Source organism: Nelumbo lutea, chromosome 1 (genome assembly GCF_056320005.1).
Source record: "Nelumbo lutea isolate HS-2025 chromosome 1, American lotus-T2T, whole genome shotgun sequence".
NCBI lineage: Eukaryota > Viridiplantae > Streptophyta > Magnoliopsida > Proteales > Nelumbonaceae > Nelumbo > Nelumbo lutea.
The window spans coordinates 33,069,018-33,096,267 of record NC_142684.1 but is presented as its reverse complement, the minus strand read 5'-3'; the positions used below and the strand labels follow the sequence as shown (position 1 = coordinate 33,096,267).

At 39.3% G+C, this 27,250-nt stretch overlaps 1 protein-coding gene across 1 annotated transcript in view; it reads right to left on the bottom strand.

Annotated features, from left to right (window-relative positions):
- Nucleotides 1–342: 342 nt before the first annotated feature.
- LOC148874206 (protein TIC110, chloroplastic-like) overlaps nucleotides 343–27,250 on the bottom strand; it is a 41,885-nt gene continuing 14,977 nt past the window's right edge. The window contains exons 8-15 of the mRNA XM_088964775.1: nucleotides 27,118–27,212; nucleotides 26,780–26,907; nucleotides 26,215–26,315; nucleotides 18,521–18,737; nucleotides 18,030–18,184; nucleotides 16,393–16,518; nucleotides 899–1,867; nucleotides 343–800 (exon numbers count right to left, since the gene is read on the bottom strand). Of these exons, the coding sequence (XP_088820901.1) occupies nucleotides 558–800; nucleotides 899–1,867; nucleotides 16,393–16,518; nucleotides 18,030–18,184; nucleotides 18,521–18,737; nucleotides 26,215–26,315; nucleotides 26,780–26,907; nucleotides 27,118–27,212 (2,034 nt within the window). The 3' untranslated portion in view covers nucleotides 343–557. The remainder of the gene's footprint in view (nucleotides 801–898; nucleotides 1,868–16,392; nucleotides 16,519–18,029; nucleotides 18,185–18,520; nucleotides 18,738–26,214; nucleotides 26,316–26,779; nucleotides 26,908–27,117; nucleotides 27,213–27,250) is intronic.

Below are 27,250 nucleotides of genomic sequence, written 5' to 3'. Positions count from 1 at the left end.
TTTCTTTGTCAATGAGAACCAAAATCCCATTGACCAATTTTCCCCCTCAAAATCCAAAGAAAAACACCCACTAAAGATCATTTTATTGCTTTAATAGGTTACTAGGTTACTAGCTTTTGATGAAGGCCTCTGCCATCCATAGGGGGCCTCAATCAAAGGAAATCAACGAATTAATCATGAGATCAAAGAAAGAATGTTGGGCAACTTTCAAACGTGCTAAGTAGCATATATGACAAAAAGGCCAACATTCAAGCTCTTTCTAATCCCAACTGTTAGGTAAATGTTTTTTAGTGTCCCCATATTACATAGACGGGCAAGAAAGTAATTGCAGAAAAGGAAAAATAATCAAGCAAAAAGAAAATTTACTCTTATTCAAAATGAATTTAGCGTAAGCAAGAACTAATAACCTAAACAGCGGCCGACTATTATTAACTCTCCTCACCTGTTGCTACAAGATATACCTTTCTTGATCACAAGGGCAAAAAGAAAAATACCCGCATCAATTATGTATGACAGCATGAATGAAACGCATCAATCTCGTTTTCCAAAATCTAGGACTAAAATACAAACTCTTCCTCCTCGTCCCTAATTGGCAAATCCCTCTCATCCACCTCTCTCAGAGCAGCAGCTGTTGCGTCACTTATTCCAAGAAGATACTGCAAACGAGAGAGCTTCTCAGGTGCTGGTTCACTGTTCAGGTAGATGGTAAAAAGATCAGCAAGCTCCTCTGGCACCTCCCATGATAATGGCTCGGCAGGCACAGCTTTATCACATGCTAACATGTCATTTAGAGAGGAAACCTGCAACAAAAAATGCAATTAAACCTAGACTGAAATAAGAGAATTTAGTGCACTAGTCAAACTAGGGTAACCAAGTTTTCAAGGTTTATAGTTTATACCACTCCTGCACGATTCCTCTGCCTTAGCAGTGCCACAGCCTGAATCAATGAGTTGGACAGCCTAGTCCTGGCAAGCTCATGAACAACTCCTTTTGCCTTGTCAGCATTTATGTTGAGGTCCAAAGGGATCTTCGCATAGACTTCCTCCTCGTCAAACTCTCCAGTGCCTGATGAGAAAATCTCATCTACAGTTTTCTTGAAAAGATTCTCCCTTAAGCTTTCAGAGATCATGCTATCCAAATCTACACTTGCTTCTTTCAGTTCTCGGATCTGCTTTATACTGAGCCTTCCTTGACTGACAGCAGTTTCAATTGCAGCTGCCATCTTTGTTGTCGTTATGCTTTTGATAACTTTCTGTGCATACTCTGCTGGCAAACCTACCTGTTTCTGCACTTCATTAAGCTGCTCAATCCTAGCCTTGGTCAGCTGCCCATCTGCTAGAATCACCTCAGCTTGTTGCCTGAAAGCCTGCTCAGCCAAGCTCCTATGGACTTCCACAATTTCTTTGCCAGTCAACCCTAGGATCCCACCAAGCTGGTTTAGCAACAAATATTCTGAGTTGTCCTTCTTTGTGGTGATTTGAGCCCCAAAAGGAATTTTAGTGACTTCCCCAGTAATGCAGTAAAGCAAGTATGTCCTGTAAAGGTCACTCCTATCCCTTTCTGGAAGGTCATCCTTGAGAGTTATCTCTATCTGACCCGGCTTCTCTAGCTTTTCTGCAAGCTCCTTGCTAGATCTTGTTTTCCGAAGTGTTTGAAGGGACTCCCACTCATCTTCCTCGGTTTGTTTTTCTTCCTCCTTAACAGGCTCCTGCATTGTAGTGTTGGAGGATTCCCCCTTGATGTCTGCAACTAACTCGGTGACGACCAATGTGTTAAATGCTATCATCTTCTTTAGCTCTCTTGCAGCCTCAGTACGGTTGCCAGCTGATCGTGATCGTTTTATGTAGTTCATAAACATCTTGCGCACCTGGATAGAAGTCATTTACAGCAGAAGAAAGTGTGTCAAATTGGTATGCGTTGTAAATTTTTATGCAAGGACAAGTATGTGCTTCCAGCACATAATATTTTATTACTATTATTTTTTTATCAATATACCACCTCTTGCATGGGCTATCAGCTAAAAATCATAAAGCTGACCAGATGATCCAAGTAATGAGAAACAATCCAAATCCAGAAGAATAAGTTATCTACTGTAAGTTGAAGGAGCAAGAAGGCAAGGGGTAGACCAAAAAGACATTGGTCGAAGTAGTAAGAAATGATTTAACTGATTATAATTTAACAATGGATATGGCATTAAACAGAACAGGGTTCATGGTGATGATACCTTTTTAGATAGATAGACTACATGCAATTTTATGAAGACACCCCACATCTAGAGGGAAGTCATAAGTCAATACTCGCTTGCATCCAACTCGCCAAATACATGTCTGATTCAATTACCATACAAATCAGGGAGATGTATTAAAATGCCTACTGCATCTAATCAACAAAATTACAAATCCTCATTCTAAGTTCCTCTATGCAAGATTGTCCATGTGAATGTGCTTGTTTTTCTATCTTCTATTCTTTAGCTGCATGAATTAACTTATAAGCTATGATTATTGATACATGTATACCTATACAAGGGTACCATATCAATGTCAGATACTTCAATTTTTTGTGTAAATTTCGTATCCAATACCATGTTCTTGCTGCCATACCCAGGTGACAGCTTAAAAGACATTTTTCCTTTTAAAACTCATCACCATGGGGCCCAGACAGTAGAACTCATCCTACTTTTTGTTCATGAATTTCATGTTTTAACTTGTAACCTATGATTATTTTTTTTTATCAATAACCACAGAATTCATTAATTAATGGAGAAAAGTTACAGGGAAGAGGAGCTAAAAACTCATAACTCCCCAGAATAGAGATACATCTGATTTAAACACTTAGAACCCTACAATTGAGCCCAAAACCCAGAATTTCTAAAAACTCCTTGCCTAGCCAATCCATCAGCAAAGGAATTAGCACTTCTTTTAACCCAAGTACATAGGACTTCCATATCCTTAATCAACCACTTGAATTTTCTTCTCATTGCTGTAGCTCCACATCTTGGAAGTGTCTTCTTTCAGCCAATCCACAACAACCACAGAATCTCCTTCTATAATCAGTTTCTTAACTTCTTTGGCCCTTTGCACCCCTTCCAACACTGCTAACACCTCAGCCCTCAAGGAGTCTCCCACTCCAATTGGACTAGAGAAAACAAAGCTAATTACATTACCACTCTCATCCCTTAGGATTCCCCCAATACCCGAAGGCCCTAGATTCCCCATGCTACTGCCATCAAAATTTAGTTTGAAAAAACCAGGAGGTGGAGAGTTCCACATGAGAATCAAAGTCTTCTTCCTTATAACTGAGCTAGCAACTTCTTTCCACTTTTTCAGCAAATCATTTGTTGAAAAATCTGTAAACTCCTTCATAGTCTTCAGCCAGTGTATTACTCTTATATGAATCAAATCTACCATATTTTCCAAGTCTCTCTCCTTTTCCGAGAACCTTTCATTTCTTTCCTCCCATAATGTCCAACAAACAGCAGCTCTCACGCATCTCCACATAATTCTTGATCTTTTCGTTGAGCATTCAAAAGGTGAAGAGGAAAACAAGCTTTGCAGACTAGTTGGAGGTATCCACCTACACCCAAATAAAGAAGCAAACCAATCCCAAATATTTTTTGCCAGAACACAAAATATTAGTAAGTGGTACCTAGACTCACCAACAGCTTTGCATAAAACACACCAGTGTGGAGACAAACATCTATTGGGTCTTTTTCTTTAAAGCTCCCAACCATTGGAGGTATAGGTTTACACCACACTTCCTTGACAGGGAATGATAATCCAATAGGAATTTCTGGTTGTATCAGGGCTTTAAAGAAGGATGCACAAGTAAAGGATCCAGAGGGAGACAAAGACCAGATCCAAATATCTGTCTTTGTGGGCTCCAAGAAAATCCCATCAAGAATGGATAAAAGAGATGAAACATTATCCAGTTCTGTGCCCCTGAGTGCTCTTCTCAAACCTAAGTTTCAAGCAAACCAGGAATTTGAGTTTGAGAAAACAAGGAAACTGGTAATTGGTTCATTTTTTAAGGTGGAGATTGCAAATAGAGCCAGAAATTGTTCTTTCAAAGGGGTCTCCCCAACCCAAACATGTTCCCAGAACTTTATGAGATTACCCAAGTGTAAATCATACCTGATCCAAGGAGAGAAGAGAGGCAAAATATCTTGGATGGATTTCCATGGTGATGCTCTTGTAGCCATAACCAGAATCCCAGAGTCCCAACCATTCTCTACAAGCCCTTGAATACTACAAATTATCTTTATCCATAGTTTCTCCCTCTCCAAAGAAAACCTCCACAGCCATTTCCCTAGCAAAGCCAAATTCCTCTTCCTAATATTCCCAAGGCCTAGCCCTCCATCCTACTTATTCCTACACACCATCTCCCATCTAACCCTATGATCCTTTTTTTCCTCCCCTGGCTCCCACAAGAAGTCCCTCATTAATTTTCCAACTTGCTAGCCACCCCTGCAGGTACCTTAAAGACTGAAAGGTAATAGATGGGCAGATTAGCTAGGGTAGACCTGATTAAGGTAATTCTTCCCCCAAGAGATAGGTAGTGATTCTTCCAAGAAGCAAGTCTCTTTTCAAACCTCTCCACTACAGGAGTCCAAAAACTTCCTTTTTGAGGATTATCTCCTAGAGGAAGACCAAGGTGAATCAAAGGCCAGTTCGATACTCCACACCCCAAAATATTTGCATACTCAAGGATCTCACTTCCCCCCATATTCACACCTACAACGCAACTTTTATCAAAATTAACTTTCGGATTGGACATTTGCTCAAATAGTTGTACTATAAGTTTCACACTCCTAATCCAATTCATGTCCCCCCTTCACAAAACAAAATCGTATCATCTGCAAACTACAAGTGTGTTAGTGGTATACTCTCCCTGCCAACTCTCCATCCTTTAATTAGCCCTCTAAAATCTGCCTTAGAGATTAAACTCCCTAAGACTTCAGCAATCAAGGTGAACAAAAAAGGAGAAAGGGGGTCTCCTTGTCTTATTACCCTCAATGCTAGGAAGAAGTCTAGCACCGTTCCGTTCACCAAAATAGAGTAGTGGCAAGACCTAAGATGCCCCAACACCCATCTGCACCATCTATCTCCGAACCCAAAATTAGGCATCACCTCCAACAAAAAATGACCAATCTACTAAGTCATAAGCTTGTTCCAAATCTAGCTTACAGACCACCCCCTTCTTAGATCTCTTGAAGTCCTCCACACTCTCATTTGCTATAAGAATTTGATCAGTGATTTGCCTGCCCCTCACAAAAGCTCCTTGATTATTTGATATGATGGTATTGAGCACCTGTCAAATCCTAATGGACAACACCTTCGCAATGATCTTATATAGACTGTTCACTAGGCTAATAGGTCTAAAATCCCTTGGATGTGTTGCCTCTTTCTTCTTGGGAACCAAAGCAATAAAAGTGGAATTCAACCCCGTGTTAATCACTCCTCTTCTGTGGAACTCTTCAAAGACCATCATTAGCTCTTCCCTCAAAACCTCCTAACAATACTGGTATAATGCCACCGTAAAACCATCTGGACCCGGAGCCTTTGATCTATCCATGGAGAATACTGCCTCCTTAACCTCCTCCACCTCAAATTTTCTCTCCAACCACTCCCAATCTTCTGATCTCAACCTTGGCCATTCCGTCCCCTCAATCCATACCCTATTACTTAAGGGTTTCTTGTATATAGACAAAAAGTGGTTAGCAAACTCCATAGCAATCTCCCCCTGATCAGATAAGGTTATCCCCTCTATTTCCAAGTTTGAAATAAAATTCTTCCTTCTTCTCCCACTTGCCAAATAGTGAAAAAATTTTGTATTCCTATCTCCCTCCTTCAACCACCTACACCTTGACTTCTATTTCCAGCTGATTTCCTCCTTAAACAATTCATCCTCCAGTTGTTTCCGCAAATTCCACCTCTGTTCTTTGTCCTCCTGTGTTAAATCTCTCCTCCCCTCCTTCCCATCCAACTCTTCCAATTGATCAATTACCATTTGCTTTCTTTCTTCCAACCTCCCAAATTCTAATTGTTCCATTCCTTGGTTTTACCCTTCAATAGTTGTAATTTCTTATGGAACCTCATTCCTTTCTGTTCTACTACCGAGTCACACTCTAACCACCACACCTTGATTTTATTAATAAAAACCAGGTGAAGTAGACACATATTCTCAAATCTGAACGGGGCAAGCCATGTGCTTCCCATCTCTTCCACACCAATCATGATGGGCCAATGGTCTGAAGTTACTCTTGGAAGTGCTTTAGAGGCCAACCTACCCCAATGTTCCTCCCAATCCACTGAAAAAAGAAACCTATCCAACTTAGAGCAAATGGGATTCACTTGTAAGTTGGACCAAGTGTAACTACTGCGGGCCAATGGAATCTCTTTAAGTTCAAAGCTTTCCACAAATTGATTAAACTTCCTCATGCTCGTGGTCACCCTCTGTCTAGGCTTATTTGTTTCTTCTGAAAACCTAATTACATTGAAATTGCCTCCTAAGCACCATGGTCCATCCCACAATCCCCTTACATCCCCCAATTCGTCCCATAGATTCCTCCTTTCTCTATAATAATTAGGTCCAAAGACATTTGTTAACACCCATTCAAAGCCATCCTCCACCTGCTTAAATTTCAACAAAACTGAGAATTAACCTATTAATCCCTCCATTGCTATACACACCTCACTCTTCCATTAAGTTATTATTCCCCCAACAGATCCCCATGAAGGTGCAGTAGCCCAGCTAACCCCCCTAGCTCTCCAAATACTACTTGCCCACCTAGCATCAAATTCTACTCTCTTGGACTCCTGAATCATAATTATATCCGGGTTAGCCTTTTTTATTGCCTCTATAATTATTGCCCTCTTCCTAGCACTACCCAACACTCCAACATTCCAGCTGACAATTTTCATTTTACTGACTTATTCTTTTCCCTTCAAACCCATAGCCCCATTACTTTAACCCCTTCCTTCTATACCCCTTGATACCAGCATTCTTATCCCCTCCAAAATCTCTCATCAATCTTTCAACCTCATTCAGTTTTCTCTTCCTTACCTTACCCCCCTCCTTTTGCAAAAAAAAATTTGAGATCATTTGGGTCTTTTAATTTGCACCCCAGTTTCCCCACAAAGGCTGCCACTGTTCACCTCCAAAAACTCTTGCTCTTCAGAGCCCCCATCCTCATTTATTTCTTCACCTCCTCCTACCCCCGTAATCTTAATTCCTATACTTAAATCTTCTACCCTCTCCTTTTGTGTGTTATTTTCCCCAAACTCATCCACTAACCTCCTAAAAATTTTCCAGAGTCTTGCATCTCTATCTCTACCTTCCTGTGCCACTTCACCTTTACCCCTACCCTCACCACTTCTATTCCTCTCCCTTGTTTCCTCTTCTCCACCACGGGCTTCATCCTCTGGAATGGGAATGGGATCTAGCACAACAGACAAGCGACAATCATTAGTAATACAAAACGAATGAACACAGATACCTGACTTTTGCTGAAGCCGAGGAGGGTTACAGGGTCTGAGATTGGAATCCAACACTCCCTGTATTGGTTTGTGTGTGTGTCCTAAATCCTTGAGTTAGAACTGAACTGGTAAATTTCCTTTCGGTTGTAAACCACAGGGACTACTCTCTGTACCCAACTGTTTATTCCTTGCTGAAGCGTTCCTGTTTTGCCACTGAGAAGCCTCAAGTCCTTCCTTACAAACCTTCAGCCTAGCAAACTAGTTTGGCAAAGGAGCTTCTATCTTTGAGAGCAGATTTCCTTCCCCTAGCATTTGTTTGCACCCTACTAAATTGGCCTCCTCTTCTCCAATGGTTTGAGACTTCTCACCAAAAAGGGCTTCATTTCCAGCTTCTTCCGAAAATAGGCGCCCTAGGTTTAGCATGTCTTCCATTTCTTCTAGCAACAAGATCTCTCCCCTTACATTGTCTAGATTGGTAGACCCATCCAAATCATCTATTTCATCAACCCCCTCCATGCTGCAAGCCACCCAATCAATTTTTGCTTCCTTCCCAGCAATCGCACTAGATTGAGCACTCCTTGGAGCTCGCCAGCCTGAAACAGAATGCTCCGCACCTTGCAAGTCCTCCTCTGAGCGCACAGCCCACTACAACTAGTATCTGGGGCCAAACTTTGATGCCTGGCCAAAACCAGCCCTAATAGGCTTCGACGGAGAAGAAACTAGACCATTCTTTCGGTCTAGTGTCAAACGAAACAAGCCCCTATCCATGTGATCGCTTAAACAGTCATGTGGGTCAGCTAATTCCTCCAACATTGAACCGGGTCTCACCTGGTTTGGCTCGGAATCCCCCTTGCACCCCTTATAACTGACCGGCCCACCCCTTCTTTTGGCCACGTCAGCATAGGAAGCCCAGCCCACCTTCTCACCAGTTAATTTGAAATTTTTTGGAAACTTTTCCTTGATAAGATAGTAGTCGATCAAGACTACAATCAATCTTGAATTCAAAGAAAAGAAAGAAGAAATTTCAGAAGGGAAGAAGAGAGGGAGAAAAGAGAAGCACACGAAGAGATTTTGAAAAGAGAGAGAGGGTTGATCAGTAGATCTACCGACCCATTCTTAATATTTATATATCTTGACTAATTGTAAAAGGGCTGAATTGCCCTTATTGCTTACATGGCAAATAAACTAATAATAAAACTGAAATAAAAAGTTGTAATAACAAACTGAAATAACTACCAACTAACACTGACATAACTAACAAAAATAAACTAACAAAAAATATGCTGCCATACGAACACAATGGGGACCACAGCAGTGGGGTCCACATCAGTGTTCTCTACACTCCCTCTCAAATTGGGAATAGATATTTGTCATTCCCAACTTGCATAGGTTTGCCTCTAACTTCTTCCTTGGAACAGCCTTGGTGAGAAGATCTGTGAGCTGCATGCTGGAGGCGATATACGGGAGGCACACTTCTTGAGACGAAACCCTTTCTCTAACAAAATGTCGGTCGACTTCAATATGCTTAGTTCTGTCATGCTATACCAGATTATGAGCTATATTAATAGCAGCCTGATTATATCACAATACAACATTAAGGGCTTCTCATAAGCAATACCCAACTCCTCAAATAATGACTTTAGCCATAGGATTTCAGCCACACCATTAGCCATAGATCTATATTCAGCTTCAGCACTAGAACGAGAAAAAACACTTTGTTTCTTACTCCTCCAGGAGACAAGGTTACCTCCTACAAAGTCACAATATCTAGAGGTAGACCTTCTATCATCAACACTCCCAGCCCAATCAGCATCTGTATAAACCTCTATCTTCATGTGATCATTATTCTTGAATAATATACCTCTACCTGGACATCTCTTCAAGTATGCTAATATCGTCTCAACTGCAAGGAGGTGAGTACTTCTAAGAGAGTGCATATATTGACTGACAACGCTGACAAAGATAGAGGAGTTTCCCAACTAACCATTGGAACATAGCTTTTGTCTTCAAGTGGCTCTGCACCCTCTACACTGATCTTGTGATTCTGTTCAATAAGTGTATCTACAGGCTTAACACCCAACTTTCCAGTTTCTTCCAATAGATCTAGAACATACTTCCGTTGAGAAATAAAAATCTCATGTTTAAATCTAGCAACCTCAATACCCAAGAAGTATCGTAGCTCTCCCAAATCTTTCACCTCAAACTCTTGATGAAAGAGTTGTTTAAGAGACTCAATCTCACTGTTATCATTCCCTGTCATTACAATATCTTCCACATATACAGCAAGCAAAGTCAAGGATGAGTCCACTCTTTTAATGAACAATGTATGGTTTGACTGGGCCTATACATAGTCGAATTTTTCAAGGGCTTGTCTGAATCTATCAAACCAAGCTCTGGGGGACTACTTTAGTCCATACAAGGCTTTTTTCAACCGGCAAACCTTCTTTCCTATCTCTGCATCATAAAATCCAGGAAGTAATTGCATGTAGACTTCTTCCTATAAGTCTCCATTGAGGAAGGCATTTTTAGCATCCATCTGGAACAAGGGCCAAGAGTAACTAGCTAAAAGGGATAACAAAATTCTAATAATGGTCATCTTTGCTACTAGAGCAAAAGTCTCCAAGTAGTCTATACCATAAGTCCGAGCAAATCCCTTTGCAACTAACCGGGCCTTATACCTTTCAATGGAACCATCAGCATTATGTTTCACAGTAAATACCCATCTACATCCAACCGGTTTCTTTCCTTTAGGTTGGTCAACTAGCTCCCAAGTATTATTCCTCAGAAGAGCATCCATTTCAACCTTCATTGCATCTTTTCCACTCAGGAACTGACAAGGCTTCCTACACTGTTCTAGGAATAGGAATATCAGCAATGGATGTGAGAAAGGACCTGTAAGAAGGGGACAAGCAATCATAGGACAGGAACTGGGAAATGCAGTGAGTTGTGGATGTGATGCAACGCCGTTTGCCTTTATGGACTGCAATGGGGAGGTCAAGGTAATCCAAAGGAGGTAAAGTAGCAACAGTGGATGGTATTTCAATGGGACCTGGATCTGATAAAGGGACAGTGGTACCTGGATCTAGATCTGCAGAAGGAACTGGGACTAGCCTGGACTACTGATGACCGAAATCAACCTGCCTCCACTGCCTGTGATAGACTCGCAAATCCTAACACCTCTGACAACCCTCCCCATTACATCCCTCATCATAATGGAACAAGTAAAGGAACTTCTGATGAGTTAACTCCACTCTCACTACTCTCCCCCTGAGGAAAAACCCTAGGGTAATAGGGTACCTCCTCAAAGAAAGTAACATCCATCGAGACAAAGCTCCTCCCAGAAGTAGGGTCATAGCAACAATAACCCTTTTGAGTTTATGCGTAACCGAGAAAAATACATTTAGAGGCCTTAGGATCAAATTTGGAATGATGAGGTCCAAGAATCTGAACAAAGCAAGTGCAACCAAAGATTTTAAGGGGAACAGTAGGCAATTCTTTATCGGGGTATAGAAGGGTAAATGGAGGCTTCATGTCAAGAACCCGTGAAGGAACTCGATTAATGAGATACACTACTGTGAGAATAGCATCTCCCCAAAAACAAATAGGCACATTGGAGTTAAACATAATGCTTCTAGCCACCTCCAATATGATCCTATTCTTCCTCTCAACAACCCCATTTTGTTGCGGTGTATAAGGACAAGTACTCTAGTGAATAATCCCATGATCAAGCAAATAAGAGGCTAATGGGTTGGTAAAGTATTCTTCTGCATTATCGGATCTGAAGATTTTGATTTTGACCTCAAACTGGGTTAAAATCATCTGATGAAAAATCTGAGTCAAAGCAGGAACCTCATCTCGAGAACGCATAAGGTAAACCCAAGAAAAATGGGTATAGTCATCAACAAACAACAAGAAATATCTATATCCCCCCCCCATAGAAGTGATGTGATACGGGCCCCAAACATCGGTATGCACAATATCAAAAAAATTACTACTTTTATTACTCAAGGAATAAGATGTTCTACAACGCTTTGCAAACTCACATCTCACATCTCATACTTGACATCTGAATAGACTCAAACAAATTTGGAAACAAACTCTTCAAAGACCGAAATGATAAATGACCCAACTGATTATGCCAAAGCATAACCTAACTAACAGACTGAGAAACAAAAGACTTCCTATCTTCACGATCTTCCCAATGAAAACTCTCTCCAAGCAGATAGTTCCCATTCGTCTCACGGCCAGTCCCAATCACCTTGTCTCCAAGTCCTGAAAAACACATCGGTCAGGGAAAAAAGTTACTGAACAATTCTGATGTTTTGTAATACTACTGATTGTAAGCAAGTTAGTATCAAGCTTAGGAACATGCAGAACTAAAGATAAGGAAATGGTATTAGACAACTTGATGTCTCCCTTGATAGAAATGGGAACAAGGAAACCATCAGCAATGGACACTTTATCTCTACCAGAAGATAAGTGATATGTAGTGAATAGTGATGGCAAGCTAGTCATATGGTCAGATGCACCTGAGTCTATTACCCAACAATGTTCAATGTTACCTGGAGCTGAAGCATGGTAAGCTGAGGCCCGAATACCTGAATGAGCAAAGGCTGATGTAGGAGGAGTTGATGGTGGCTAAGATGATTGAGTTGAATTCCCAACTTCCTTTTCCAACTAAGTTAGAGCAGTCCGGACAGCAGCTAGGGTGTCTAGAGGCATGCCTTTTGTGCCCCGATGAGGATGCAGAATCGGTATTAACAGCCATATGAGCATTACCCCTTTTGTTCCTCAATTTTGCTGGAACTAGATGAGGGTGCAGCTTCCAACATGTGTCTTTAGTATGCTTAGGTTTCTTGCAATGTTCACACACTAGATCCCACTTATCTTCCTTTTTTATATCCCTCTCTGTATCACCCCCAGACTTAGGTTTAATTGCTGCTAAGGCTGGTGGGAAGGGCTGATGCTACATCATAACCTTTCTCCTAGTCTCTTCACTATGCACTAAGGAGTAGGCTTGAAACAAAGTCACACTGTCCCTTGTTAGTATTTGTCGTCTCACAATATCATAGTCAGGATTCAAACCAGCTAGGAACTCAAAAACCCTATTAGTTTCAACTTGCTTTCTATGAGTCAGTGCATCCTTTTGACTTTCCCACTCAAGTGTTTCTAGGTGGTCAATTTCATGCCACAAAGATTTCAAGGTAGAGAAGTAAACCAAGACTAGTTTCTCTCCTTGCTTAAGGTTGTTAACCTCACACTTCAATTCATAAGCTCTAGCAACATTAAGGGATTGGGAATAAGTCTCATTCATGACATCCCAGATTTCCTTGGCTGTTTTTGCCCACAAATAGTTCTGACTGATATGTGGCTGCATAAAGTTGCACAGCCATGTCATAACCAAATAGTTCTCCTAAACCCATTTGGTATAAGTTTGGTCCTCCTTAGTTGGTTCTTTCACATCTCCCAACAAGTAGTTGAGTTTTCCTCTACCCCCAATGGCCATCATGGCCGATTGAGCCCATTCTAAGTAGTTTGATCCATCAAACTTCACAGTTGTAATCTGAAAGGCATTCTCAGACATGTTACCAGAATTGCTAGTCCCAAAAACACTTTCCCCCTGACTCTTGAACTCCATTCTTGGTCAAGAATTAATAATACAAAACCTTTTAAACTACTGTAATAGAAAAACAGCACCCAAACAACTGATAACAGCTAGCCTAGGTCTTCCAAAGAACAAAGAAAACACTGTATGAAACCAATTCAAAATCTGATCTGAAACCAACAACAGTTCTGAATTTTAGGGTTTTCTCTCAAAACCCTAAAGAAAAAAAAAAAAAAAAACAGATTTTCCAACCGAACCTCTCAGAATAGACCAAGATGATTTTTTCCAAGGTTATTCTCAAGAAAAAACTTACTTTATGAAAGAAAATCTCTGGCCGCCACCTTTTGTCTGATGCAAAACCCTAATCTTGAGGATTCGAAGCCTTTTCTAATTCTTCTTGACTACTGGAACTCTCCCAGCCTTCTACAATCTTCTTAGTAGCAGCCGCACACTACCAATAACCTCCAAGAATCAGCCGATCCTCCTTTGTTGAAACACTTCTAAACCTAGGAAATTCTCATGTAGTCAATCTAATTAGACTAACATAAGAGCTCCTAGGTCAGCTCTGATATCAAGTAGTCGATCAAGACTACAATCAGTCTTGAATTCAAAGAAAAGAAAGAAGAAATTTCAGAAGAGAGGGAGAAAAGAGAAGCACACGAAGAGATTTTGAAAAAAGAGAGAGGGTTGATCAGTAGATCTGCCGACCCACTCTTAATATTTATATATGTTGACTAATTGTAAAAGGGCTGAGTTGCCCTTATTGCTTACATGGCAAATAAACTAATAATAAAGCTGAAATAACAAGCTGTAATAACAAACTGAAATAACTACCAACTAACACTGACATAACTAATAAAAATAAACTAACAAAAAATATGCTGCCATACGAACACAGTGGGGACCACAGCAGTGGGGTCCACATCAGTGTTCTCTACAAAGATTACTTGAACCTTGGTTTTCCTTAGATAACTTTTAAGCTTCCCCAGGGGGACTTCTCTATGTGCCCCTGTTGTTCACCACCAAGTGTGCGCCACGTGTGTACCAGCCCGCGACATCAGCATCTTCAACCTTGGAACCTCTTCCCCAAAGAGACGCTTCCACTTCCAAGACTAGCCACACACGATACCAGTATCCTTCTGAAAACACTTCAACAAATCTGGGTATCATTTCAGGTTTCACTCCTGCAGCCTTGACCTCGGCAGTGACAAGATCTTGAAGGTTAAACTCCATCACAGTTCCTCCCAGCATCGTAACCAGTTTCTCCAAGTTCAGCTCGCTCCACAACTGAAACGGAAGGCCAAATATCAAGTGAAAAACTTCCCAAGTGCTGTTCCAGTTTGTTACAGAGCGGTTTCCACTTCTGGAGCTGAAGCAAACCCAGTTCAGATTCAAAGATAGTGAAGTCCCATTCTTCTTCACCAACATCGATTAAAGCTTCCCTATCAGAGAATGGCTTCAAAGCTATATTAGCCGAAGTGCCTAAATTACAGGCCACTGTGTCCAGCAATTTCCTCCATTTTTTCACCTCCTTAGTAGCTGTTATTACCATTCTCCTCTCCCAAATAGTTTTCTCCGCCTCAATTAAGAATCTCTTAACCTCCATCGAACTGCCAAATATCTCACCACCAGAGGATGATCTCTGTTTTGGAACTTCTTGCACTTCCTCACTTCTGTCCACTGCTATTCATGAGTTTATGCTCACTGGACACCTCCATGTTTGCATCCTGCACCTTTATCAGTCCACCAGCAGTATGTAATAGATATTTGTTTTTTTCATAAATCAGTATGAAATAGATATTCCTGTAACTTATTTGCAACCTCCAACCAGCCCTGTCCCTCATTCCCTTCCGGAAAGCACACCAGCTGCCTCCTATTATGAAATAGTTCAGTGACACTAATGAACCATCCTTTTCCATTCCTTCTCAGTTCTACTTCAAATCTCGTCCTATGGATTTCCAAAGAGTTCCTCCAACCTTCTTTCCTTACGGAAAATGTAACTCCATTGAGAAAACCTTTCAACCACAGTACTGCTGCATCAGTTAAAATTACTGTCACCCTTCTACCTTCTCTAATTTTCAGCTGGTTTCTACCTCCAGCCCTTCCAAGATCAAACAAGAATCGCTTAGTCTCTACCTTCAACTCAGTTTTCCACCTGTTCACCTTCTGAAACATTCCTACACTTCGGCCTCTCTCCATCTTCACCAGTTCTCTGTGAAACGACTAATTGGTTTCCCTACCAAAGCACGCTTTTGACATAAGGATTCTGCCATGTCAATGTACTCGTTTCCTCCATAGTTCTTTGTAATCTATGGTTATTGATACCTGGATACCTATAAAAGGGTACCGTGTCATGTCAGGTACTTCAATTTTTGGTGTAAATTTCATATCCAATACCATGTTCTTGCTGCCATATCCACGTGGCATAGCTTAAAAGACATTTTTCCTTTTAAAACTCATCACCATGGGACCCAGACAGTAGAACTCATCCAACCTTTTGTTCATGAATTCTCATGTTTCATGTCCAAATGCTATTTAAATTTAAGTACTAGCACTTAGTTTTTTGTCTTCTTTGTAGAGGGTTTCCAACAAAGGAAGAAAAGGCAACTGTGACTTGCCTCCATTTTACATGATAACAATAAACTAATAAAAATTTCCCCAGAGGCAATCATGATGGTATACAATAATATTCTGATCAGTTTCATGTTTTGGGGACCAAGCATTTAGTTGTCCATTAAACAATCCAATAGAGGACTAATATTTTCATTTCCCTGGATTAGACCTAACTTATAACCCATTATTTATTGGATCATTTCCAATTGATGTCAGATGTTAATTAGGAAACTAATAAAAAACAACTAGTGTGTCCATGTGGCCAATAGGTAAAGGCTGTGGGTAGAACTTGTCAATTGTAAATTGTAATTTAACCATTTAAGATGTTATTGTATGTATAATTTTATGGATTTTAAGAATAATATTAAAATCTGATAATATTTGGTATACAATAAAATATTATTTCTGAGAGTGAGACATGTCCATGAATCCACCATTATTGGGCTTACTGAGTTTGGACTCCCAAATACATGTTAGAATCCAATTACGGTGTCCAAGTCCATGCAACATTACCTCCTATGAGATGACTGATAAGAAAATCCAGTAACACAAACACAAATTTTTCATCAGCAGTAATACAAACACAATTTGAAACAATTAATAGCAAAAAAAGAAAGTTGGACCCCTTGGAAGACTGAGAATACCTATCAACCTAAATCCCATTCAACAGATAGAGAAGTTATGGTAGCAGATACTTACTGCCTTGCTAGCAATATCCATTGCAGCCTCCCTTGTTAAGCGCAAGCCATGTGCAGCCTTCCTCACAGAAGCTCTGACATCAGCATCATATCCATCAACACCTGCTGCAATTGCATCTTTCACAGCCTGCAGAATGATCATCGCATGTATCAGTTCCAACTTTAGACACACACACACATGGAACTAAGGCATGCAGCACATCTGGTGAAGTAATATGAGACTCTGTGTTACATATCAAAAACAAGATGAAATTGCAAGTGTTACTGCATGGTTAAAGATGACATAAAGCAAACTATCTTAATGTGCAGTAATCCTGTATTCCAATTTTTCTCAACAGAGTTTGTATTTTTTTTTTTTTTTATCAATAACATCAGCTTCATTAAATTAAAAGAAAAGAGGGAATATGGATACAAGAGGGGATAAAATATCTTAGCTCTCCAATAACAGAATACAAAGAGAATACAAAGAGAAAAAAATAAAAATAGCCCAAAATACAGACTCCCTATTCACTCCTTGCTTGGCCAACCCATCCGCAAATGAGTTGGCACTCCTCTTCACCCAGCTGTACTGAATCTCAATGTCCCTACACAGCCATAAGAACTGTTTCTTTTCATTGCTAAAGTTCCACAAACCACTGTCCTCTTTCTTCAATCAGCTAAACCACCACCTTCAAATCACCTGTCCAAGAATGCAAAATAGCCTTTCTCTTCAGCAGAAAAGGCTACAACTCAACTTAGCCTTAATCCCAACTATTTGGGGTCTGCTAAACAAAGACTAATAAAATATATAATAGCAAATTAAGACAAATATTCCATGGACATCATTTTACAAGAAAACTCCATTTTCTGAACTTTCACCATATCCAAAACATGCTTGAGAGAACCATGTAGAAATAACTCAAGCCAAATGACATCATGGCTTTATGCAGAAATAACTTAAGCCAAATGACATCATGGCTTTAGAAGAAGAGGTGCAGGTAGAGATTGTCCATTAGAAGGAGTGGACTCCTGAGTGCTAAACTGGTAAGATGATGTATAGAGTCTGGCACCTACACAGCACTGGACAATCATAACAAGAAGTGCTATAATCTTTCGATGGAAACCCATTTAGAGAGAAGGAATGATGTCCTAAATACAATGCCTAGAAATGGATACTGAGTTACGGATACCAGCAAATACAGGAAACATGATATGACTCCATTTCCTAGACTCCCATATAAATATTATGTGCATGGTATCCCATGTAATATGCTCATATCTGTGTTTATATCTGGTTTTTGAAGTTAAAATGTCATTTTTCAAAGAGGAGATACAAACGGGAGTCTTTGAAGTGTGTGATGTGTGGCTGGAGGAATGATGTCCTAAACACAATTGTTTGTTTCCTATATAATTACTTTGCAAGCTCCTCCATCTCGGTGTCAGACACAGATTTCATTTTAATGGAGATATATAACAAGTTCAAGGGAAAGAAAAGGTGTGAAGGTAATCAAGAAAGGAGTTTTCAACCTCTCCACATTGGAAATATTCTTTACCACAGAAAGAGGGGTTAAAAGAAATGTGGGCCTAAGCAAAGCTACTGCGACAACCAGGTCTCTTATTTAACAAATAAAAAGTTACATGGGATTCGGAGAGACTCACCTTTTCAAACAAGCCGCCACAAATATGTGCATGGGCTGCTTCAACAGTTGACTGAGGAATGCAAAGCATAACTCGGAGCCGCAGCAAAGCAGCAACATCCTCCTCACTTAGTTCTCCATTAGATACAGATTGCTGAAGCTTTTGCCTATAAATTTCTGATATGAAAATAGGTTTGTTATAGATCTGATATGGAACGAGACAATATCATGAACAGAAACTGAACCAGGTTATATGCTATTTTCATTTCTGTGATTACTCATCTATCAAATAAGAGTAAAACTTAAAATTTTCATTATAGTTAAAAGGTATATTGGACTGCTTCAAAAACATGGCTGATGCAAGGGCGAAAATATCTCTTCATGAAAAAAAAAACATAAAAAAGGAAAATAGTAAGAAAGCATTGCAATGCATATTTTCAAATGATTGATATAGGGTAGTATTAGGATTTGTTCAGATGGTAACACTTAGCAGAGTATTACACCACATCATACCTTCATGAATTTCACTGGCCTTCTCTGGATGAAAGTGCAACTGATCACATAGATTTTGTAGGTAGGCTGCTTTGCTATCTGCAGCTTCTAGTTCACCACTAGAAACAGCATGTGCAAGCTGTCTTCGGTATACCCTTGAGGCAACATCCACCATGATGGCTTCTGCCTCACGTTTTCCCAGACCAAATATGTTCCTCAAATGATTCAAAGACACCAACTACATGAAGAGAAAGAAAGTGGAACTTAATGGAGACATCAAAGAAGAATGTAGGATTGCAATTAGTACCTGGAAAAAAAAATAACATGCATATCTTTGTAGCAGGCCTGCTTCTTATAAAGATAGGTGTATATGTTTCCTAGCATTAGCATGCAAATGGAAGATGCCAGGGTAAAGTCCTAGATCATAGTTACCTAAGTGGTTGGTCGTTCCAATCAACCTACTCTGCAATTAAAATATATTCTGAGGAAACTATGGGGCAAAATGTAGTATTGCTTGATCACTTAATTGTTAATTACTTCGTGTCAGGACACTGGTAATTTATTAGACCTTACAATTGGTATCTCCACCTTAGGAATCTGTTGGGTCAAAAATCAACCTCAATAAAACAAAAAATAATAATCTTTTTTTCAATACATGGAAATAGGAAAGGTTAAGAAGCACTGTTTACAAACGTTTCTTCTCTATTTTTCTGATCGGAAACAAGATAAATAAAGTTATTAACAAAAAAACAAGAAGAAAAACAGTACAAGAAGAGAATTACAAGAAAGCCCACAATCAATCAAACAAACAATACAAGAAACACCATATGAGAGAACAACCACAAGGAGTCATACTAAGCCTCCCCTTGCCTTAAATGCTCCCTAATATGGCGAAGAACATACCCAATACAGCTGAGCCCTAGTATCCCCAACTCAAACCAATGAATGAGCTATGTCATTACAAAATCTCCTAATTCCCTGTATAATGATGGGCCCAAGGACCCTTGCTTCCTCTGTAATCCAAACAACCACCAACCACAAACCAACATTTTTCTTTTTTTTTTTCTTTTTGATGAATGACCACTAACCGACATTCCCCCTCAACCTCCACCCCAATACATCTAAGAGCAAAAGGGAGATGGCATTGCAAAATATGGTTATTTTCCCCAGCAGTTGGCACTCTCAATCAGCTAATACATCATACAGGGTAAACTTTTGAAAGGGAATGATGAAGGTTTTAAATGATTTTGAGCCTTTGACTGACTTCGAAGCAGGTGATGGTGCAAGGATTGGAAAGTAATGGAGTGATTTTGGAAAATTCTGTGATCTTTTTCAATTATTCTATCAATTTTATACTCAGGTGGATCAAACGATGAGAGATTCATATGCTGTTAGCGGTGTTTCTGTGCTAAGCAAGGGGTTACTACCGATCATTTTATTCTGGGCTCAATTGTAATCAGTTTTTTTGTTAAGTGAAAGTTTGCACCTCACAGCTCATCCTTTTTTTTTGGTAACACTTCTGACTTGTGTTGGGATAATATAAAACTTCCGGTTTACTTTTAACAAAATTTATTTTTATCTATCAAAGAAAAGGTATTTCTGTGATGTGATTTCAATTCAGGTGAGACATGCCAATGTGATAAATTAACAATCAAAAAAGTTGGAGGACATAACAACTGCTATTTAGTCTCATCTTTAGGAAGAACGGAACACTAAACCTTCTAAGACTTTAAAAGAAAATGAAAAAAATCAAAGAAAAGGTATTTCTGTGATGTGATTTCAATTCAGGTGAGACATACCAATGTGATAAATTAACAATCAAAAAAGCTGGAGGACATTACGACTGCTATTAGTCTCATCTTTAGGAAGAACGGAACACTAAACCTTCTAAGACTTTAAAAAAATGAAAAAAAAATGAGACAAAAGTAATTACAGCCAGATTACTATTACAGTAGCATATAGGATGCTAACAAGAAAAAGAGAGAAGAGTTCCATGTTGTGTCAATGGATGAAATCTTTTTTCTTGTGATTAATAACACTGTAGCAGTAAGAACTTTATTGATTATTATGATGGAAAAACTTGAGTGTATATAAAGACAGCTTCAAGCCAATCAGAGAATAGGCTAGCATTGCTAAATATCCCACAGTCCCACTTTGAATATAATGCTTACAAATGCCCCCAAAATAACTGTTCCCTTGTCACCCCTTCTTTTGCCAACAAATCAGCTAAAACATTAGCTGATCTTCCCCATGTAGAAGTAAATTATCCTTTTTTTATTATATTAATTTTTTTTTGTATCTAGGCTTGTGATGTAATCAGCATATATTTTTCAGATGTTTGGCCCCTGACAGTATCTTATTGAACAGGGCTTTGAACATGTTTTTGTTCAGCTATATATAATAATACATTACCTTTTTCTCAAATATAATGCTTTTTCCATCTTCCATTTTTCCCTCATCATATTTCTGTAATGCCATGCACATTCATTTGATTTTTTTTCAATCACGCCATTTTAGAATCTCCTTCCACTATTAAATTTCTGAAGTGGAATGGTTTACATAACCTGAATGCCCAAAGAACAGCTGACATTGTGCAGAAAACAAATATGAGGAGACAAACACCGAATAGTCTCCTGTTTTGGAAAGTTTCACGAGTATTAATCTTTAAATGAACAACATCCAAACAGAAGGCCCTAATTTTAGAAGGAACCAGGACACACCAGATTTCTTTGACAGGAAAAAGGCTGCAAAGAGATTCTGTAAGAGATAACCTTGAAGAAGAAAGAGAAAGAAAAGGTACCTGAGATGGCAAGAGTCCAAATTCTGCTATCAGGAATTAAAGGGTCCAAGAAGACCCCTTCAAGAAGGTTAAGAAGGTCAAGAACAGAAGTTTGGACTTCGGAAGTTTCAAAATCGCTTAGACCTCTTCAAAACCCAAAATCCCAGGCAAGCCTGTTGATGGAGAACAAAGCAAAATAGGAGATAGTTCTTGCTTTATGGGCAGACAAGGAAAAGAGGGTTTGGACTTTGGAAGTGGTCTTTAAAAGCAAGACCACCATAGTAAATATCTTCTCAAAATCTGATTTTATTGCTAGAGCAAACATCATAATTGATAAAATATAGGACAGATGGAAGAATACTATGGATGGATTTCCAAGTCAAAGGTGAGCTCTACTTGATACACATGCATCCATCCATGTGGCAGATTCCCATGTATGCTACTCACCACATTTTTTTATCAGTGTATGCCACAATTTATTCAAGTCCAATAGAAATCATCACAATTATATCCCAAGGAGAGCTGTATTTATATTCACCATGTTCCCCAAACATAGACCCCATCCAACCTTGGTTTGCACACTACTTTCCATTTGAATAGATGCTCCTTTTGGTGTTCCCTAGCTCCCATAAGAAAATTCTCATAATCATCTCTATTCTCTTTGCCACCGATCAAGGGATTCAAAAAGCAAGAGGAAATATGCTAGGAGTATAACAAAGGCAGCCTATCTTTGTCTGAACAGCCTATCTGAACAGAATTCTATCAAGAAATGATCTGTCTAGAAGAGGCATGCCCTTAACAGACACAAGCTATGTTTTCTCATGAAGGTTCATTAGTATCAACAGATCATCTTCTTCTCCATTGTACTTTTTTTTACTTCAATCAGAAACAGAGTTTTTGCTTAATTCAGGATTTTGGATGGCTCATACCAGGAAGGTTTGGCTCAAAAAGGCAAAGGTACTTAGAGTATAATGCAGGCAGCCTTGTGTTTTTTTTTTTTTTATTTGAAGGGTAGAAAGAAAATCCATTAAAAATAAAAAAGAAGTACAGCAGAAGGTGATAACAAATCACCAAACAGCCTGAAAACCCACTCAAGAGGCCCAATAAGACCCAATACAAACACAACTTACATAAATGAAACACGACCAAACACCAAAAGAAAAACGAAAACGCAGACCCAAACAACCCCAAAAACAAGAGTCACAAGCCCGACACTAATCATAATAAATCTCCATTTCCTGAACCCTACATTAATCTTCATCTGTGAGCATATCTTCTTGGGTTGAAAAATCCTCGTCCCATGCCCCTTTTCTTTGCAAGATAGCTTTGTTTTTCTCTTTCTCTTCCTTTCTTCTTCTTTCAAATTCCTCGAAAGCTTTCCTAGCAAATTCCTAAACAGGCCCAAGCCTTTCCCAATCGTGACTTCTCTATCAACTATATTCTGTAATGTCACGCCTCTGGAATCTTCTTCAAATACATCAGAATTCTGCTGCCGCCAGACCACAGTAGAATCAGAACTGTCGATCCTCCTCTTGTCTTCCTGATTTTCCTTCGACATAGTGGAAGCTGGAGGCTGGGCAGGCATAGTCACCCCCCTATTATCAGGGACAGTCAACTTGTTACCTCTCCATCTTTTTCTTCTGTACAACCATTTGAAATTTTTTGTAGGTCCTGCACCTTCCATGCCAAGCTTTATCCTTGAAAATATGTTTGTCACATGAACAATATTGTGATTTGTGAGATCTTGAGTTGTTCATTTTCTTGTTAATTATCCCATCAGTCTGACCCTCCTCTTCAATGTTACTTCTTCAACCCAAAGCAACACCCAACCTTCTAACCTCAACCTCCTCATAATGCTGACCTTCTTCAACCTGCCCTCCACTGTCATCATCACAGGGGATTTCTTTACCCTCCACCTCATCCCCAATCCCAACCCAGCCCCACTACCAATGCTCCTTTCCCTCCTTCCCCTTCCAGCCTCACAGACTCAACTGGGGCCACAACCTCTCAAAGCAGCAAAGCTGGGCTTTCAGAGGGGCAGCTTGCTCCTACAAACTCCGGGTAGGGTTGTCCATGAGGTATTTTTGAAAAACCGAAGGACCGGTTTGGTTTTCGGTTAACCTACAAAAAAATGGCGGTAACCGAACCGACCGGTATATATATTTATATGTATATTTTATATATTTTTTTAATATATGTCAAATATTTTCTATATATTATATACAAATATAAATTCATTATATATATACATATATACATATATTATATTTATAATAATCTATTTATAAATATATTATATATTTTTATAATATTTATAATATATTATATATCATTTATTATTTATAATATAATATTATACATATATTTATATAAATATATATTACAAATATAAAAAACTGAAAAACGAAGAACCAAACCAGTCAAAAACCGAAACTGCAGACCGGTTAACCGGTGGTACCAGTTCGGTTTCGGTTTGGAGAAGTGGAAAAACTGGTGGTACCGGTTCGGTTTACAAAAATTGCCCATGGTTCGGTTAACCGAACCGTGGATAGATACATGTTTTCCATCAAACTCCTTATTGACCAGAGAGAGGAGGCCAGCAATGTCAATCACAAAAGGTAGAACGTTGTCGAGAAGCTTACTAGGACCATTTATGATCCTCTTCTTACCACTTTTGTCAAATCTGGCTATTAGCCAAACCCACCACTTTTCCTTTTCTTCCCTAGCCTCTACCACAAATCTCTTTGTTGCTCCGTTTCTCTTCAGCAAAGGTTTTAAAGGCCCTAAGAGTCTCCTCTTGCCATCCTTGAAACGATTTTCCTTCCTGCCCCACACCAAGGTCGTATTAACAGCTTGGTCACCTCTTGACCTACCTAAAGACATAGAAGAACCTTTTGGATAGGATCCCTGTTTTGCTTCCGACCGAGGGTTATCAGATTCGATATAAGACTCTTGAGTATCCCTTTTAGAGGCTAACTCGTCGGGACAATCTGACAAGTTGCTAAAGTCCCTCAGCATTCCATCAGGTTCGGAGCTGACTCCCGTGGAACCCAACCAAAACTCTTCACCTACTTTCCCGACCCTTCCTCTTCCATGCTGGAGCCACCTTTCAACTTACCCTTCTTCCATACCTGTTTTTCCATCTGGCCTCCACCCTGCCACATCAACTTCGTCTTCCTCCTCTCAACCGACCCCCCAAAGTGACACTTCATGTTCCGTCGCAATACAAACCTTTGTCCAGGCCCCATTCAAGAAAACGTTGAGGGCACGCGGAATCTCCTCTGGCTTCACTCCAGCAACGAGAGCCATTACTGAACTGAGCTTCGAGGTGTTGCAGGAGATGAGAACACCACCAATCACCGTCACCATCTTCTCCACCATTGTCGTCTCCCAGAGATTGAAAGGAAGCCCATATAATCTGATAATGAAAATCTCGTAGTGAAAATCCTTGCTGTTGCAGGAAATTGTCCAGATTTGGACCCAGATAATGCCTGAATCCGATTCGAATCTATCAAAATCTATTATTTTATCTTCGACAACCAGAACAGAAAGTCTTCTGTCAAAATGGAAGACAGAGACCCTTGAACTAATTTGCATTTTTTTCTTTAATCTACACAAGATATTACCCCAATCCTTGACGTTCCTTTCAGCTTTCAAAATCAATCCTCTCCAGTCCCCCTCTGTTTCCTTCCATCATCAATTTTTGCACTTTGATGGTGCCACCCACTATAACTTCCTGTTTGACTCTTTATTTGGTAAAGTCTTGAAATTTTTACCTCCGGCCAAACCCTCAGCCATCCTCCATAGAAAACCTTGAAGATTCTGAGCAACCAATCTCCAACTCAACCCCTGCTTTCCTTCAGGAAGGCCAACCAGTTGTTTCCATTCTTGCCAAATACCTCTGTCACAGCCACAAACTGTCCTTTCTGATTGGATCTCAAGACCACCTGATACTTTCTGCATGGACTTTCCAAAGAGCTCTCCCACCCATTGATCTTCACTGAAGAAATCACTCCATCAATGAAACCTTTCAACCACTGCGTGGCTTCTCCAGTTAAGAAAATAGTTGCTCTTCCTTGATTTCTTAGTTTCAGAACAACTTGATCCCTACCTTTTTCTTCTTCTAGAATCAATTTCTTCGCCTCAATCGTGTTCATCATTCTCAATGGAACCAGAGCACTATCTGCAAGCCTGCAACTCTGTCAACTATTTGCACAATGAGAAAACCAACTAAGCTATACTATCTTCGCAGCCTGCCTCACAACTCTGTTGAATGGTTTCTACATGAGCGCTGCCATGTGTTGAGGAGTTGATTGTGCTTGCATGGTAATGTTTATGCCAAAAGGACATCCAGGGACCATAATTTCAGCTCTCCCTTCCCAAGCAGCACAAGATAGGGAATTTTCCTAAATTGTAAAGTATTCCTTGGGGTATGCCAGAGCCAGGCAGCCTTGTTATGGATAATTTGGCAAGAAAGAAATGGAAGAATCTTCTGCACTTGACTTTGCTTTGCAGATACAGTTTTCAGATTCAATATTTGACTGATATTCAGAAGATCTCTAAAATTTAGTTAGATTTGAATGTTTTCTTTGTTAGCAATCATGCCTTGTTAGATAACACCATAGCATCATCCAGAAATGGTTACACTACATGATATAATTTGGATATATCAAATGATTCTTTCTATTTTTATCTGGATAAGTCAAACGGATTCTCTTTTAAACCATATTTACAACATTTTCCCCTTTCATCCACTTTTTATCAAAGAAATCTCAAGTGAGCTTATAAGGAGTTGAAGGTTTGAAAGAAGTCCTACATTCAAAAAGATAGATATATGAAACTTAGTTGTGCAAGGATTGAACATACTCTTATTCCTGGAGTTTTAGCATATAAAAAAATGGAAAAAAAAAAAGAAAAGAAAAAAGTTTCTTCAGACCTTTTTGTCTTCCATGCAGCCACCCGAAAATGATTCTGTCACATATGCTCTATAGAGGAGCTTCAAGTCATCCATCTTTCTGTCACCATCAATCTCACCACCTAAGACAGAGACATGTCAACTTCAACACATTCTTTATGGACATGAAAACTCTATGCTCCATGAAAACTGTAAACTTGAGGTTTCAATTTTGTAGCTATGATGCGCAGATATCGACATAATGTAAGGTGAAACAGGGATAATACTTTTCATTTACCAAATTCCTCAACTACATTAGCACCATTCTTTAACTTGCCTATTGTGTTTGTTAAACAAAACAGGCTAGTTTTAGCATTTCTGTCAACTTAATTTTATCTATGCCATTATATTTTTGTTTAAAAAAAAGAATTAAGAGAGTTCTCAGGGACTGAGAAATAACTAAAGATACAATAGAAAATAAAACAAAATGATAAAATTATAAATTATCTATAAGGTAACAGTACTAGCATTAATGTAGTATTTTAATTTGGGTAAAATAAGCATGTTTAAGCATTTGGATACAACAGGTTTAAAATAGCAGCTATACCTAGTAAAGAAACAGGTCCAATGCCAGGGGCAAAGCAACCGGCATCAGAATGGTTACTCAAGGACATGAGCAAATTATTAAATTCCAGAATCTTGTCAAGCTCTTTCACAATTTGTGTTGCTCCCTTCCTGGAAAACAAGGTTTTGTTAGTGGAAGAAATATTAATGGAAGCCAGAGTCCAGAGAGGATAATATTAATTTGCAACTCATTTGATGCAACAATTTCATGAACAGAAATGCATAAGGCAATCTTCTCATTTTCTAGAACAAGAACATCTGCCGAATCTCATGACATGCAAGTATTTAGAAGTTGTTCTAACCAACTAATAATGATCATACACTGCTCTAGTCCTGGACTTCAAGATTTCGAGTGCCATTGAAAGGTTTCCCTCCACAATTTTTCTTGTATGATCTCTGAACATGTCAATAGCAAGCTGAAACGAACAAAAGCCCACCAAATGAATAAAGGTTT